Below are 14,995 nucleotides of genomic sequence, written 5' to 3'. Positions count from 1 at the left end.
AATAACTTCTGCGTGATTTTTATTTATTTTCAAGATGTTTGACAGATACAGTTGTAATCTACTAATAATGTTTTCTTTATTCAAATGTTTTTATCTTGTCGTCATTATAGAGGAAGTGAAACCTGTCAGCTTTAAAAACTTTCTGGACACCATGTACCTAAACATGGTGAACTAAAGCATTTGAGTGATAAACCAGTCATGATGACAGAGGTGGTTCTATTCAATAACTCATTACTCAGTACCAAGAAACGGGGAACAGGAGAAAAGAAAACAACACTTGTTTTCCTTTTCTACTCTCTGAGTATAAAGTGAAGTGTAAGTCTGACTTACTAATAGTAACATATTGGAGGGATTGCAATGTATACAGTTATGGAAAAAATTACTAACTGGAGGATATGTGCCCCTTATTTGATGTTTTGATGAGATTTTTGATTTTGATATTTTGATGATTCATGATTTTTATCACAACATGATAATTTATACAGAATACTTAATGCAGTTTTCTTCATCTGATAATCATAAGGTGGTAGTCTTCTGTAGTTAGCTTTTCAAGAAATTCTTCTTGAAAAAAAGGTTGTACAGGGAGTGGAAGTGTCAGCTTTGCTGTTTTCTTGTTTGCCTGTACTAGCGTTAGTAGCATTATCTTAAGTGTGTGGTTTCTTTGTAGGAATTGTTTTAAGCGGCTTGTCCATTTTGTGAGGGGTAGTTTAGTGAAAACTAAACAATATAATCCATAAATCCATTTGACTAGGCACACATAAACTGCAATAAGCCAAAAGTGAGTGAGCGCTGCTGTCATCTCTGTATTCCCACTCTTCTGCCAGGATCTCTCCTGTGCGTACCATATGTGACACAACCATCTGACGGAGTGAGGGCTCTAGTGTCAAGCTGTACGTTTAATATTAGCAAAGCTTCATTTCTTATTTTTAGATAAAAAATAAATATAAGTTCGCATGGTTTTTTTTCAGCACTCCAGTGGATAGTCTTGCATACTTTTTGGGTGTCTGCACTCTATTTTGGAGACCACTGGTGTACAGCAGCAATGTTTTAGGTGGCTAATGAAAATTAACTTTTATAGAAAAAGAAACTGGAATCCAAGCAGTAGTCAAGTAGTGAATTTCCAAGTCAAGACTTTCTTGTTCTTTGTCTTGAGTAAAATGGGATTGAAAGTCATATTGGTTTAAATTGGATTTGCAAGTTTGACAGGGCAGTCACATCAAGTATAATAGATGGCTTCAGTAAATTGATTCCACTCAGGTGAAAGTTTTTTACTTGTTAGCAAGTATAAACATCTAGTGATAAGCAAATGTGACTCATATCAGAAAATAAGGATACTGTATTCAAAGTTGTAAACATAGAAAGGAATTAGATGGTTTAGTGTTAATTTAGTGGGAGTATGTGTTACTGTTTTTTGGCCACAGGTAAGTTTCTTCATTGGCAGAAGAACAGGAAGTTACTTGTAGCTTTATAGGGATATTAGTGTGACAATCATTGAATTCTGCACATAATTTGGAAGGGGTGTGTGTGCTTCTTTTTTAAAAAGGATTTTTGAGAATGGGGCAGAGGATCCATAAAGCTCTAATAGAAGGGGTTGAATAGTAATCAGAGTAATTGTTGAGCAAGATATTTAGAACACCGACTTTAATTTCACAGAAAGAAGACTGGGATGTGTCTTAAGTTCCTAGTATTTCCTTCTTACATTCTTACACCAAAGGGCTTCAATTGTTGAAGCCAGACTAATTAAAAATGTAAACAAAATACACACTCTTAATTGGTAGTAAGTATTGGAATATCCTGTCAACAAAAGGGTGAATTCTTCATTTTCTAGAAATGAAAGTGTTTTTTTTCTAACTTAACTATTTTTTCTTACAGATATTTATAAAAGAGCTTACATTATATGTCTATTGTGGGGAAAAAAACTCAGATACTCTCTTATTAGTAACATGTTACTTTCTGACTTTTCTTCTGGACATCCAGAGACATGAAGAAATAGTGCAAATAACAGAATGATGTTAGGTTATTGTTTTTAAGCAAAACCAGCAAGACTATTTTGTTTAAAAAAACAAAACAAACCCCCCAAACTTCTAGTACTTTGAGCTGTTAATATGAAATGTTTCCATAAACAGGGAGAACTTTAGACATAATACTCCATATCTGCCTTGCAGAAGTTAGTAACAGCATGTTAAACAGTTTAGGGTATTCCAAAGTTTTCATCCTATCAGAAGATGAAGTGTTGTGGGTAGAATGAGTACTGTTCTTGCCATGTTAAATAAAATGAAATTGATCACAGGTGAAACACTAACATCCTGCCCTGGATGTATACTTAACAGGAGTTGCTGTGGTGCTTTCATGGTATGATGTGGTAGATTAAAATGTTAAAGGGTGTTTTTGACAGCTCCTATAAACACACTTCTGAAATTGGCAACTCTGCCTACAAATCTGACAATGTCACAAATTCCTTTCTACAGATGTTTTCTCTTTTACTAGCATGTAGTCATGGTAACAAGTCCTATAAACCTAGACAAAGCCCAAAAGTCTTCTGGCTTCTGTATTTTCGAAGTGCATTTGATGTTTTAAAATCTTACAAAGAAACACAGAGCAGATGCAGTGGTAATAGAGGAGACTAACTTCTCTTGAGAATATTTTGGAGTTAATGTTTTTAAATGTGCAGTTAAAAGAACAGAGATTCTCAGAATGTGTCTCAGGCCATTACAAGTGGTGCTCTTTCTTCCAAATTCCCCGTGCTTTTCTTTCTCTTTGTATGCTCAGGTGGTTTGGTTTTGGTTTTGTTTTTTTTGGGGGGGGACTTATGCTTCTGTACATCTGTTGGATAACTTAATTTGCTGCTGCAGGTACATCCACATTTCCATGTATAATTCCACCATACCAGAAAGTGGAGTCAGAAAACTTGAATTGTAGAGTTATGATATCCACTTATGTGTACAAGTACCTTTTCTAATCCATTTTCTGATAATTAGGGATGATCTTTTTGAAACTAAAACCACTGTCTTGTACCATGTTCTCATGTAGTGTGCAATGTGGTCTATGCTCCTTCATTAGTAGCAATAAGGTACTCTTGTGAAGTCTTTCTGAAATGGGTATGATCATGCATGTTAAGTATATTAGTATAGATATGGGTATGATTATACATATTTAAAAATCAATGGAAACTCTAGTCTTCAGAAAATTGGACAGTTAAACTGGATTTTTAGGGGTTATATTGTCATTATTCTCACTTGTAGGAAAAGAGATTAGTGAAAATGCTCTTTAAAATGCTGCATTCATTCATTTGTTTTTAGTTTTGCTAAAACAGTAAGTTTTACCCAAAGCTGTAGCGGACAAAATGACAAATCTCTTGCCCTGAGTGTAAGTAGCACTGTAGTAAGGTATGAAAAACTTGAGACTTGATGTACCTCAAAAAAACACCCAGAGTTAGGGTTGTTTTCATTTTTAAACTTACATTTGATCTGCAGAGATGGCAGGTAAAATCCAGTGTTTCATTAGGGTATTCTGAAAATAGGTTTTCTAGTTCTGTATAGTACAGTATTGTAACAATGGACACCATAGAAAAAGCTCACATGAAAGCAAAAATACGTGTTCAGAGTATTGAATATTTAGAGTAAATAAGACACAGAGGACACATACTGAAGAGCAAAAAAAATGCAGAATAACTAGCTTCCTTAAGTGAACAAAATTCATTCTGCTGAATGAGGAAGAGCTTCTGTGCATATGAGGAAGTGCAAGATGAATAGAGGCAATGATAACAAGTTATTTTTAATTATATAGTCACACAATGCATATGTACAAAAAGGCGAAAGTAAAATTGGATCATAAGGCTTTAAATACCGCTATTTTCAAATTTCTGGGTTGCTTGGCTTTTTAAGGCAGGTGTTTATATCAAGCCATAAAGTCCAGAAGTGCAGGATATTTTCATATTGGTTTTTTGAATATATGTGGTGTTCATTGTGTTGGTGAAGAACACGAGTATATATGAACATGAAGATAGAACGTGGCGTTGTTGCTAGCATAGTTGTAAATGCAGTGCTTGAGAACATTAAAGAATATTTCCAATCTTTTGATGTCTGCATTTATTTTGTCAAATATTCTTTCAGGAAACACTTTGTAATGAAGCAGATGATCTTAAGTGCACTGCTAACTTAAACTGAAAGTTGGATATGTCTCTGCTAAAGGTTTAGATACCTTTAACTGATTTGTTAAACACATTTAACTGGTTCTCCTGCTGTGCCAGGAGAAGCCTTTTTATATGGACATGCTTATTGTGCTTCTGTTCAGGGAAAAGAAGTAATTTTTACAGGTAACAGGTAGTTTCGCGGGTCTAAGGAGCTGCACATCAGGAGACCTTTGTTCAGTGATTTCCCTAACAGACTAGATAGTAAGGGAATCTTCTCAGTGCAACACATGTGACTGTTAGCCCTAGTTTTCAAGACTTCAATGGCCTTGCTATCACCAGCTGTCTGAGGAAACGTGTACTGTAATTATGTGTTCCTGCCAGGGTTTCTGGACTCTGCCATAGAAAACTCACAAAAATCAATGTTTCAACACAGTAGTACAGTCTTTGTTTTTTATAGTTTTTATGAACCTCAAATTAACATATTCTTCAAGTGTTTTGTGTTGGAGAATATAACACTGATATTTTGCACCAGGAAAAATCTTAGACTTAGAAATAATTTTAGAGTCCATGCAAGATTTGAAAACAAATGTAGCTTTAACACTAAACTTGTCTTTTGTCCTCCAAGGTAGATGTATTTTACACCTGTTTACAAAGTATTTAAGAGATTTGTTACCTGAACATACAGTGGGATATTTTTGTACCTGTATATTGTGTTTGGAAATGATGTATGTTTTGTTCTGAACTTAATTTTTATTTTAATAATTTACTAAGTAAAAAAAAATAATTATACAACTAAAACTTAAAAATTTTTGTGTGTTAGTATAAAAATTTAAATGTGAAATTGTGTTTTATTCAAAGATATTCTTTTAAATAATTGTAATGATTTGACAGTACGAATAGAATTTAGTGGATTCTTTCTGGACATCAATTTTTAAAGAATTTAAGAAGTTGAGTGGTGTCTGGTGTGATACATTAGAAGTGAAATCAGGGTGAATCTTTGTCATAGGTTGCCCTTGAGACTTCTGAAAGTTCCTTTTGTCATCTGTTCTTATGATTACATTAAAAAAAAAAAATCCTACACATAGTTTGAATTAATAAATCTCAGTCTACCACACATTCTACTAGAAATCTAGTTTAACCCCCCCAAATTTCCACTGTGTGGTGTTTAGATTTTTAATGGGCTAACACACATTTAAGAAAAATATTTTCTTTTATGTACTATCTAAACAGAAACTAAAAATAATGGAGGAAGAGAAGATAGGAGAAGCCTTCCAGTGCAAATATAAGTAGAAAATGCTTGTATTTGGGAAAAAAAATAATACAAGTGATGATGATAACAATTTGTCATGTATTTATTTTGATGATGCATCTAAAACTTAATGTCTCATTAAACTTGAGGATTTGTTAACCTCTTTTGGATTTTTAAATGATTTCTAGAGATAGTAAGGTGGTTTTATTCCTGAATATAGGTTTGTCATAGCCTTAATTTACAAATTTTAATTTGTGTTTTTTTAAAAAGACCTTATTTAACCCTGTTTTCATACATTCTTAAAATCCTGTTTCAATTTACAGTTACAAAACTGAACAGATAGGTTCTGATTTTTATTTTTTATTAAAAAACTTTAGATCTTTCACAAGTCAAAAATGTAATATACATAAAATATTTAATGAAACTGGTACTACCTTCAGTACTCCCGTTGTATCTTTTACATGTAGTTTTTGCAAGGTTTTATTGTTGCTGTTGTGTGAGAAATGTATTTTTAACTTCAGATCAATTTGAAATCAGGTAGGAATTTTACTGGTATGTTCATTATTCTTATTTAACCTCTTATAATTACTTTGTGTCTTCATTTTACAGATGGAATACCTCAGGTTTACTATTTTGGCCCATGTGGCAAATATAATGCCATGGTGCTAGAGCTACTTGGACCTAGTCTGGAAGATTTATTTGACTTGTGTGGTAGGACATTTTCTCTTAAAACCGTTCTTATGATAGCCATACAGTTGGTAAGTAGAATAGATGTTAACTTGAGTGTTCATTTGAATAACTAAGTCAGTCTTCAATGGATTAAATACTTATTTCACTTAAGAGATTTGTACTTCGCATGTTTTAGATTGGTGTTGGTAGTTTCTAAAGAGCCTGTGATACAGTTTTAGCAGGAAGAATGTTATATGTCACTTTAATTTACTTTGTTCTAGTTTTTCAAGAATCATTGCATGAACGTAGCTTCATTGTGTCTTCTGAGTTCTCATAATCACAACCTGAAATCATGAATTTTTAGTTTGACATACTGAATTAAAAAGAAAACCTTCATGAAACAAAAATAATTTCAATCCATGAAAGCAGCTGGATGATGGGACTACTATATAGCATAAATATTTTTCCTGGGCTTTCTTGGAAAGAACGCAAACAAATAAACAAAAAAATCCCCCAAACCCTTTCAGAAATACTAAAATAGTACAAAATTGTTCAATGAAGAATTTTTCCCTTTTTTTGAAGATTTCCTGATTTGGTTCCCACCTGAGGGTGAGTAGAAGTGGGAGGAGAAAGAGAAATAAGGCTTTGCATGGTTACCTTGATACAATGTGTTTTAAATAAGTCCTTATGAAATATTAATAATACTGAATTTCCACTTCCCTAAATAGGTAGTGATATTTTTACCCAAGAAGGGTAAAAATAGCTGTTTAAAACAGGACTGTAATTGTATAACAGGCCTGCAACTATAGACATAATAGACATAATCAGCTTATTTGCAGCCAAAATGACAAAGTTATTTTTTTAAAATGCTCAAGTCATCACTGATCCAAAGGTCATCTTTCTTTAATACTTGCTGTTCCTTTCTGAATATATAAATTTTGGTAGAATGTGATCCAGCTAGGATGGAGGTTATATGCATAGTGGTGAATTTTCAGGGCTTCTCTCGTTTACCTTTAATATGTAATAAATCTACATGGAACGTTGCTGCTTGATGACATAATTTCTGATTATAGTTTTAATGTGCACAAAACATACTTGGTGCCAGCTGTTCTTGAAGAAGCTAACTTCTGTTATATACTGATTCATGTCTAATGTCCAGTGTGAAAGTTTCCAATATACCATTTGGTGTATCTGCTTAGGGGATGTGCTCAGATTTCATTAGGTTTAACTAGGAGGTACCTTGTTATGAGCAATAGCCCTTTGGTTTTAAGGTGATAGGAGGGGTGATTTCCCCTAAATATGAAGTCAATGTAAGATATTTAGCTTCTACCACAATTTAATGTAGTGACCTGAAGCTTAAACTAAACTTTCTGTTGTTTTTTTCTTTTACTGAAGATTTCTCGTATGGAATATGTGCATTCAAAGAAGTTGATATACAGAGATGTAAAACCAGAGAACTTCTTGGTTGGACGACCTGGAAACAAAACCCAGCAAATTATTCATATTATAGATTTTGGTTTGGCAAAGGAGTATATAGATCCAGAAACAAAGAAGCACATACCATATCGAGAACGCAAGAGCCTTACAGGAACAGCTAGATACATGAGTATAAATACGCATTTAGGAAAAGGTACGTGTGCTTTTTAAGTGGAGAAACAAGACTTCAACAGCTGTCATTTGTCTGAAATAATCTTGTTTTCAAGTTGTAATTTTTCTCAGTCTGTAGTCATTAAGAACTGCAAGTTTCATGTACTGTGCTAAATTATAGTTTACCCTTATGGAAATACTATTTATGGGAATAATCATCATGGTCATGTCTCAGCAAATAATTATGTTATTTTTGTTAGATATCCATAAAAGAAAGATGAGGTGTATCTTTTTGTATTATAATATCTTCACATTAGAATATGCCATGGTGGGGGGGGTGGGAAGTCAGCATGCTTATTGGAGATACCAAAGTGAATAGGTTGCAGCAACATAGGTTTTCAATGCTACCATGCACTGGAATAAAAGCAGCTTATATTTGATGCTTATTTCCTGCTATTTATTTATTTATTTTTTTAAGGCTTATACTGTTAATGAGGCTTTGTCAGAGTAGTTAAAGGTTATGCTAGTGTTGTAAATATGATGAGTTAAAGAAATGACCGGATATAGAGAGAGAAGTTACTGAATGAGTAAATTTAGCTGGAAAAAGGTGAGTGAACACTCAAAGCGGTCTTTGTTTATTCCAGTTATATAGAGGTTTTCTAGTGAAAACAGGTTTGACACCTTTGAATTTGTATAAACCAGTTGCTCATCATTGCATGGTAGTCACTAATTAGGTTGCTCTTTGAATTGATCATAAAAAATGTTGCACAATACTTACAGTTCAAAGGTACTTCATGTTACTGTGGCAAATGAGAAACCATTCACATTTTCGAGATAGTACTAAGGTGCTTTATCAATAAAATCAGACCATAGTAGCTTGTGGTTAGCAGCCATAGCTGATAAAATGATGTTAACACGTAGAATTATAGAATCATTTAGTTTGGAAAGGAACTTTAAGACCATTGAGTCCAACTGTTAACCTAACACTGCCAAGTCCACCACTAAACCATGTCCCTAAGCACCACATCTACACATCTTTCAAATACTTCCAGGGATGGTCACTCAACCACTTCTCTGGGCAGGCTGGTCCAGTGCTTGACAACCCTTTCGGTGAAAAATTGTTTCCTCATATCCAATCTAAACCTCCCCTGGTGCAACTTGAGCCCATTTCCTCTTATCCTATTGCTTGTTACCTGGGAGAAGAGACCAACACCCACCTCTCTACAGGTGTAGAGAGCGACAAGTTCTTCCCTCAGCCTCCTTTTCTCCAGGCTAAATAACCCCAGTTCCCTCAGCTGCTCCTCGTAAGACTTGTGCTCTAGACCCCTCAGCAGCTTCATTGCTCTTCTTTGAACATACTGCAGCATCTCAAATGTAGTTCATTTTAATGTATTTTTTATAATAAAGTCATAATAGATTTCCTTTAAAGGATCATTATTAGGCATGTGCGTTCAGCCTTTATGCTTTTTTAAAAAAAGTATTGAACTATCTCTTCTATAGGCAAAAATTTGTTTACTTAATTATTATGAGGCGTTTCTGCCTATTTCTGCTTTTGTCTTGGTGCCTGCCTTAGTCTCAAAATAAATTGGGATGCAGGACCTGTCTTAACTTTCTTGACTACTAAACTGACTTCAGATATGCCTTTTCTCTGAAAATGTAGAGAAAGAATATATACAGTTACTGTTTAGTGCATTCCATGGCAAATGTAGATCTGTGTTTACAAAACATCATTCAACACCACTTCAGGAGAGCAAACTTGGGAAATTTGCAGCATCTCCAGGCAAGTTAAAGAATGTGGAGCTTTTTCAAATTAAACAAAACCTGTAAATCTTCAAAACAGATAGGAGGAATACTTAAGCAGGTACATTTAACTGGTGATGAAAAGAAGATGTTTTTCTATGCTGACATATTAAAAGGGTATTGATTTCACATGGCCAAACATTACTTTATAATTTAAAATTAGTTTTGAATTGTATTTCACCTGACTACCATCTCTGCATCCTGCTACTTTGTTTCTTCACAAGCAAAGCTGAAGGATTTAATTTCATGATGCACAAACCAATTCTGCCATTCATTCTAGATTTTGGCATGAGTCGATCTCACTTTCTCCACACAGATTTCTAAAACAACCTCAGACTTCTCTGTTAAGTAGGGGAAAAAAGCAGGTGTAACTATGTCTATGTTATGCATCCATATGTAAGAGAAACAGTGCATGTAAGATCCCCAGATTATTAGAAGCATGTGGTCTAATATGAATTGGACAATTCCTGACAGCTGATCCCAGTCACTTGATAAGAGCTGTATTTGGGTACTGTAAGACAAAATTTAAAAAACTTTTGCATATTTTAGGGGAAATGGAAAAAATTCTGTTTAATGGGTAGCTGTCTTGCCTTTGTATCTGATAGCTGATTTTGGAGGCAGCCTTCTGACTTGCTTTTAAGATCTCAATAGCAGTCACACATCCTGGAAACATCTTCACACGGTGGCTACCTTCCTTAAATGCATGGTTTTAGTTCTGAAAATAAGACAAAGTAGTAGTTGCTTCCCTTTTTAAAGGTAGGAGGTTGGGCTCTTGTGCCCATCTTTTCATTTTTTTGGAATGGCTTCTGTAGAAAGTATAAAATTGATTAAAGTAAGTAACAGGTATTTGAGATACTTTCTGCCAAGTATATGAAGCGCTGGTGTAATTCTTTGTACTTATACATCACGAATGCACAAATTTCAACAATATTGGTTGTCAAAGAAACACATTTAATATCTAGAATATAACCAAGTCTTGTGGAAAGTAATTGAGACTCTGGGCTCTGTAAACATCCTGGAATACAGCTTGCTTGGCTAAGCTTATTCAGTGGATTTTTATGTAATGGAGCAGCTGTGAAACAGTTACCCAGTTTGCTTTTCTCTTTTTAAAACTAAAGCTTTCATGCATAAAGAAGCTAATTAATATAAAGTTTAACTGTCATGTTGTAGTTGAACAGATGAAATGAAACAGGTGAGAAATGTCGTCTTCTTGCTGGCAAGGTGAGTCTTGGTGATTTGAGGGATTTTTTTTTTTATTATTATTGTTCTTGCAGACTTCCATTTCTGATAATATAAACAAATTCTGGAAACATCCTTCCTTCAAATAAGCAATTTGTGAACAAGATTGACATGGACAAAAGAGCTGAGGAGTAGAAGGGCCTAAGTTTTGAACTGCAACTTAAGTACTTAAATAGGCCTGGTTTCCATATTTAGATTCCAACACATTTTGTCCTTCTCCAGAACTTTTTCAATACCTGAAGCATGTCAGTGTTTTCATGTAGTTTTCTACTCAGCCTTTCACTGATGAGCAAGTTTTTTTTTTTAAAAACAAAAATATTTATAAAATAGTATGAGTAGTGATTCTTTTGTAAGATACACTAATGTGCACTTCTGCATAGTTCGTGTCTGCAAAGCAACCTACAGAGTTAAAAATGTAAATTACTGTATTTGCAGTCTGTATCTTTAAAGATTGTTTGTTAGTATTCATTCTAAATAGTTTATTCTAAGTAGAATACAGTGATAAAAATTTAAGAATTTCAAGGTGTTCAATAAATTGATGAAAGTAAATTTTACAAGGAATTGTGTAGCAGTTTACTGCAGGTTCCAGATTAAAACATACAGCTTGCAGTGTGATAGCAGATTAAAAGGTGGGCCACTGAACGTGGTGCTTACTTGTAGAAGGAAAGAGTGATGATTTGCAGTAGTTGTCATGGAAAGGAAGACCAAATGGATAATGAAGAAAATTACAAACAACTACAGGTTTCAGCATTACGTATTAAAGCTAACAAACCTTTCAGTTTATTGAAATCTAAAAACTAATGCACTAAAAACCTGGCATGTTTCAGGAGTTGATTCATAAAGTGTTCAGTTATGTCTACCACAGGGCTGTAATTTCAGGGTGTAAGTGGAAGGCCAAAGTCAATGTCAGCCATCTGATGTTCATCTTCTGCAGTCAGTGACTAAGTCTCCAAAGGTCGATATTGACTACTTCAGAGTTGACAGTTGTCTTTGCTTTCAACTGCCTACCCACATGTTTTCATGTGGATGGGGGAAATGAGGGGAAGGAAGCTCTCCTTATTTCAACTGATACTTTAGACCATCAGGATATTACCCTCATTCTACTTTGTGCATCTTCAACTGCTGGTTTGAATCTCGGAAAACATCTCAAAATTAGAAGATACTGGTTATGTATTTCAGCAGTGAAGAGTTTAAGTATCAGCATCCCCATTTGCCATGGCATCATGGCCACTGTGGTTCCTTTCCTCATTACAGAAGTGGCTGGTGACCCTTGGCAAGTAAAGAAAGATTCCAGTAGTGGACTGCTAATCGTAGAATGGTTGAGGTTGGCAGGGACCTCTGGAGGTTGTCTTGTTCAACCTCCTTGCTCAAGCAGGGCCACCTAGAGCTGTTGTTCAGGACTGTGTCCAGACAGCTTTCAAATATCTCCCGAGGAGGGAGACTCCACAACTCCTGTGGGCAACCTGTGCCAGTAATACATGTTCCTTTAGTACACACAGAGCAGAAAACTTTCACTACTTTCTTACCACATTAAGTTGTTACTGGTTTAGTAGTTACAGTTGGAAGTTTGTCAGATGGATAAACGGTTTATTTATTAACTTTTTAAATATTTATTAGAGGTAATGGTTATGAGCTTAAACTGATATGTTATTGTTTTACAGTTGTATCAAAATAGGAATCCTTTTCCTTTTTCAGTTAAATTTATTTCCACAATGGTATTGAAATCATATCTTAGAACGGGCCTACTAGAACACATTTTGGCCTTTCCCCCACGTTTTAGAAATAAACACAGTATGCAGCTGTATTTGAGCAGTTCCTTTAGTGTTTGAAAATGGAAGGACAATCCAGCGGTATCTACTAGTGCTATGATATTTTCTAGTTATGACCACAATGATGACAAATTTGTCATGACTCTAAGTCTTGTCATCATTGATGTCAGTGGGTTTTGAAATTCTTGATAAGAAGCAGTCTCTTAATTAAAACAGTATAATAGCATATTCCAGGTGATTTAAATACAATGAAAGACCTCCCACCCCACTTACCCATACAAAAATGCATTGTATATGAAGTTGGCCTTAATTCTGTGTGTATTCACGTAGTAAAAGGATGTGTAAAAAGTAACTGAACTATTGTAATCTTGTCAAGTTTGCTAGGTTTATTATTCTTCACGAAGTAAAGACTGAAACTGCATTGTTGTTAAGCTATACTAGAGCCAAAGAGCTTTAAGATTAGATTAAATGATTTTTCATTTAAAGAATAATAGTATAAATACTAGTATTTCCTGATGGTATCATGAATATTTAACACCAAGTACAATTTAAAAACTTGATAGCAGGGTTTGAACTTACTAAACATATCTCTTGGAACGCAAGTTCCTCAAGCAAGGGAAGCATCTGCTTTATTTTTCAGGCATGGTATACCAAGTTGGTGTCAGCTTAAGGTGATACAACCAAATTTAAATCAAATAAGCTTTTTCAGTCCTTCTTAAATAAGAGACAACCCCCAACCCCCAATCTCATTTAAGAAAACAAACCAAAAGGTAAAACTGGTAATTACTTGAAACCTGAAGAACATAACTGATTTTTGAGGAGATTACGTATCTGATATTAACACAGGAATATAGTAAATGACACTTCCTTTTTCAAGGGAGACTTTTCCATTCCTTAGGTAGAATTTTGATCTCTGGTTGGACAGGTTATTTTTGTCTAATGGTAGCCTGTTTGATGTGTATGAAGGTTCTGCCAAATTCAGCTTGTGTATCGTGGGTAGTTCTGTACTCCTCAGCCTGATGCAAAGCCATGGGGAAGAGTGGATAGGTATATACTGGCTCCTCTGGCCAAGGTAGCTGCGGCAAAGCTAATACTCTTTTCAGTAGCTTGTCTCACTTCACTGTAGTAGGTCTCCTTCTCACAGGAGATTCTCAAATATATAGATAATTCTTAAATGTAGATGGAAAAGGCTTAGATTGAATTTCTGAAATCTTTACAGTGATGTTGCTAAACCATGCAAAGGAGCACAACCTCATGTAATAACTCCTGCTTCAGTTCAAACTCAGAGCAGTGGTTTTTCTTGACTTGATTATTTTGCAGGCATTTCTTGGGTGACAGAGAACTATTTGTCATTATCTCTTAGATCTAACAAACACTGAACAGTATGAATGGGACTCTTAGTTTCATAGCCTCTCCTTTATGCAGCATTTGTTTTTTTCTGTGTGTTCTGTGATTCCCCTCTAAAAATGTAGTGTTTTATTTCATTTGTGCGGTGGGATGTACAGAACAGGATGTAAAGTTCTTCAAGCTCTGTTGTCCCTTTGGTTGCAGAGACAGTGGCATATAGGATATATTCAGCACTGAAAATACTGGTAGTAAGATGATTTTTTAGGGCAATATTTTTAATCTGTAGGTAATTTTACCAGCAACTTGAATGGTCTAATAGCAAAACTAATGCATGTATTACTGCTTCTTGACTATCCAAAGTTTCAGCTGACTCAACTGAAAACGCATTTTTTAGAGAAGAGAGAGTCTGTCAGGTTTAATTCTCTTACAGGTTGATTTCAAGTATGCATTTGTTGAACTGTAACTGGTTCTACGTTAGTATGTATGAATAAGAAAGTATGTTGTCCTTTGATCAAAAGTATATTTTAGGATCCATAGTGTTTAAAACTGTCATAACAATTGCATAGTCAATACAAAGACTTTAAATGTTTGCATATGTTTACTTGAAACTTGCACAAGATTTTCAAGGCCCATTCTTTTGAGGTATATATAGAAGGTGATGTATAGCTACTGAACCTCCTGTAGCCAGTTATTTCAAGAACCTTTTGTTCCAGAAACAGACATTTGGTCAAGGGTTTCTGGTAGTTTTGTGCCAAGCTGGGAGTTTGTATATGGAATAGAAGATATTTTGTCTATGTGAAAAACAATGTGGCATTATTCAAATAGCTGTTTGAAGGAAATAGAAATATTCTGCAGCCCTTATCAGCATGTAGCTGGTGCCCTTGCTTCTATAAGGAAATTTCTTTTGGGGATAAACTTACTCCATGCTTCTTCTCCAGTCCCCTTCATTTTCAGGAAGGGAGAGAGGGGGATGCCAGAGAATGTAGATTCTGACTGGGAAATTCTGAGATTCTGTATTTAGGTGCTGTGCTTTGTGCTGATGACCCTCCAGGAGTCCTAGCAACTTTTACTTGTCACTGAGGCAGCAGTGCAGGATGAATTCCTTTTCCAGACCTAGGACTCCCATGGGAAGCTTACTAGTCTCCTTCTCGTACCTACTGAATTATTACTGTACCTCAGGGGCAGGATTGTAGCTGCTTTAGA

At 34.9% G+C, this 14,995-nt stretch overlaps 1 protein-coding gene across 8 annotated transcripts in view; it reads left to right on the top strand.

Moving 5' to 3' along the window:
- CSNK1G3 (casein kinase 1 gamma 3) overlaps window positions 1-14,995 on the top strand; it is an 88,241-nt gene that overhangs the window by 48,203 nt on the left and 25,043 nt on the right. For all 8 annotated transcript variants that reach the window (XM_075021821.1, XM_075021829.1, XM_075021822.1 and 5 more), the window contains 2 exons: window positions 5,991-6,139; window positions 7,446-7,680. In XM_075021821.1, the coding sequence (XP_074877922.1) occupies window positions 5,991-6,139; window positions 7,446-7,680 (384 nt within the window). The remainder of the gene's footprint in view (window positions 1-5,990; window positions 6,140-7,445; window positions 7,681-14,995) is intronic.

The sequence above is a fragment of the Buteo buteo genome, chromosome Z (assembly GCF_964188355.1).
Source record: "Buteo buteo chromosome Z, bButBut1.hap1.1, whole genome shotgun sequence".
Taxonomy (NCBI): domain Eukaryota; kingdom Metazoa; phylum Chordata; class Aves; order Accipitriformes; family Accipitridae; genus Buteo; species Buteo buteo.
The sequence above is the reverse complement of the archived record's forward strand: the minus strand, read 5'-3'. Positions and strand labels throughout refer to the sequence as shown.